This window comes from Borostomias antarcticus (genome assembly GCF_949987555.1).
Source record: "Borostomias antarcticus genome assembly, chromosome: 5".
Taxonomy (NCBI): domain Eukaryota; kingdom Metazoa; phylum Chordata; class Actinopteri; order Stomiiformes; family Stomiidae; genus Borostomias; species Borostomias antarcticus.
This window is the reverse complement of record NC_140238.1, coordinates 3,269,141-3,271,640: the sequence shown is the minus strand read 5'-3', so window position 1 is coordinate 3,271,640 and position 2,500 is coordinate 3,269,141. Positions and strand designations below refer to the sequence as shown.

The following is a 2,500-nucleotide window of genomic DNA, read 5'->3' as shown; positions in this document are numbered from 1 at the left end:
GATGTTCTATAACCACCCTTGATGTTCTATAACCACCCTTGATGTTCTATAACCACCCTTGATGTTCTATAACCTACCTTGATGTTCTATAACCTCCCTTGATGTTCTATAACCTACCTGATGTTCTATAACCTCCCTTGATGTTCTATAACCTACCCTGATGTAGTTCCCTTCCTTGTCGGAGACCTGGGCCATGCAGGAAATACCAGCCTGTCTGCAGTGCTCCACCATGGTCTCCTGGGACTGGACACAACAAAACAACAACAACAACAGTCACACAACAACAGCAGTTAGAGATGTCACAGACATGTCAATCAATCAAAGCTTTATTTGTATAGCGCATTTCATGCCCAGAGGCAACACAAAGCGCTTTACAGAGAACAAGGGAGGTGGGTATACGACCCACCCCTACATATTCCAGAGGGAAGCAAAAAAACAGTAATCACCCGGGGGCCAGATAAGTGAGCTGTAAAAATTCTTCCCTGACCCCTCTCAACAAGGCCATCGAGCAAGCTCCTGGAGTATGTCGCTGGTATTCTAGTGAAGGATGGCGGAAGATGACCCCGACACCTGGCCACCCCGAGTACACAACTTCACAACCAGCTCTACAATCACGACTCTAGTCTTTGACCGTCTTTTTGGGAGACTGACCACCCTGCCCCGCCCACAGCCGACCCCCCTACCGACCCCCAGACTAACATCTATCCTCAAAGCAGCTGCGGGGCCGAACCAGCTGGTGAGCCTCGACGCGCTGGAAACCCGCCACGCTTCGGTTCGACAGCGGTTTCGCCCGTGTGAGTCATCCAATCATTCAACACCAGGAACCCGACCTATCAGCTGGCGGAGAACACGAGCCCACCCCCGGACCCCCGGCGCCGTGGCCGCGCAGCACCATGAAAGACGATACGCGCGGTGAGGGACGAGGTGTGAGCTGAGGCTGAGTCGGACCTGTCCGTCCGTCTGTCCGGTCCGTCTCCAGACTTGGACGCCGCCGAGGCGGTTTGGAGACGGCGCTGAGAGCCGGGGATCAAGTGGGTCTCACTAAGCCATCACTCACCGGGGCCGAAGCCGTGAGCGTGTGTGTGTGTGTGTGTGTGTGTGTGTGTGTGTGTGATCGACAACGAAAAGACATAAAAGTTGCCCGTTTCACTCTGTGGGCTGCGGAGAAAGAGAGGGATGTGGTGGAGGAGAAAGTAGGGCTTGGCATCAGCGGAGAGGGGGAGAGAGAGAGAGAGGGAGAGGAGGGAGAGAGAGAGAGAGAGGAGGGAGAGAGAGAGAAGGAGGGAGAGAGGGAGAGAGAGAGAAGGAGAGAGAGAGGAGGGAGAGAGGGGGAGAAGGAGGGAAAGAGAGAGAGATAAGGAGGGAGAGAGGGAGAGGGAGGGAGGGAGAGAGAGGGAGAGAGGAAGGGAGAGAGAGAGGGAGGGAGCGAGGAAGAGAGAGAGAGAGAGAGGATGGAGAGAGAGAGAAGGAGAGAGAGAGAGAGAGAGAGGGAGAGAAGGAGGGAGAGAGAGGAGGGAGAGAGGGAGAGGGAGGGAGGGAGGGAGAGAGAGGGGGAGGGAGCGAGGAAGAGAGAGAGAGAGAGAGAGGGAGGGAGAGAGAGAGAAGGAGGGAGAGAGAGAGAGAGAGAGGAGGGAGAGAGGGAGAGAGAGAGAGAGAAGGAGGGAGAGAGAGAGTAGGAGGGAGAGGAAAATGAAATGGATGCAGGGGAAGGCTCTGCTTGTGGGCTCACTGTATAAATTGTTGGTGTGCCAGAGGACCAACATTTTGCTTGGAACCAGAAAGCAGCCTAACCACCTGGCGGGACTGGCTCTCCCTCACCCGTGTGTGTGTGTGTGTGAGTGTGAGTGAGTGTGTGAGTGTGAGTGTGTGAGTGTGTGTGTGTACAGTATGAGAGAGTGTGTGTGTGTGTGTGTGTGTGTGTGTGTGTGTGTGTGTGTGTGTGTGTGTGTGCGTGCGTACGTGTGTGTGTATGTATGTATGTAGCAGTATGATTTATTCCTCATCAAACACAGACAGACACTTACATCCAACGCCGTGGTCAGAGGGGCTCATTGTGATGCAGAACAAGAGCTCTACTGTACTCTACTGTACTCTACGGTGCTCTACTGTGCTCTACTGTGCTCTACTGTGCTCTACTGTACTCTACTGTGCTCTACTGTACTCTACGGTGCTCTACGGTGCTCTACTGTGCTCTACTGTGCTCTACTGTGCTCTACGGTGCTCTACTGTGCTCTACTGTACTCTACGGTGCTCTACTGTGCTCTACTGTGCTCTACTGTGCTCTACTGTACTCTACGGTGCATCCACTCAGCTCTACGGTAGTCTGGCCGTAAGCTTCCAACAACAAGTACCTTTTAAGTGTGTGTGTGTGTGTGTGTGTGAGAGAGAGAGAGAGAGAGAGAGAGAGAGAGAGAAAGGGTGGGGGACAGAGAGAGAGAAAGAGAGAGTGGGGGACAGGGAGAGAGAGAGAGAGAGAGAGAGAGGGTGGGGACAGAGAGAG

The 2,500-nt window shown here is 53.7% G+C and overlaps 1 protein-coding gene across 1 annotated transcript in view; it reads right to left on the bottom strand.

Annotated features, from left to right (window-relative positions):
* The window catches only part of eif2ak4 (eukaryotic translation initiation factor 2 alpha kinase 4), a 38,361-nt gene that overhangs the window by 9,837 nt on the left and 26,024 nt on the right, over nt 1-2,500 (bottom strand). Inside the window, 1 exon segment of the mRNA XM_084438364.1 lies at nt 157-243. Coding sequence (XP_084294490.1) covers nt 157-243 — 87 coding nt within the window.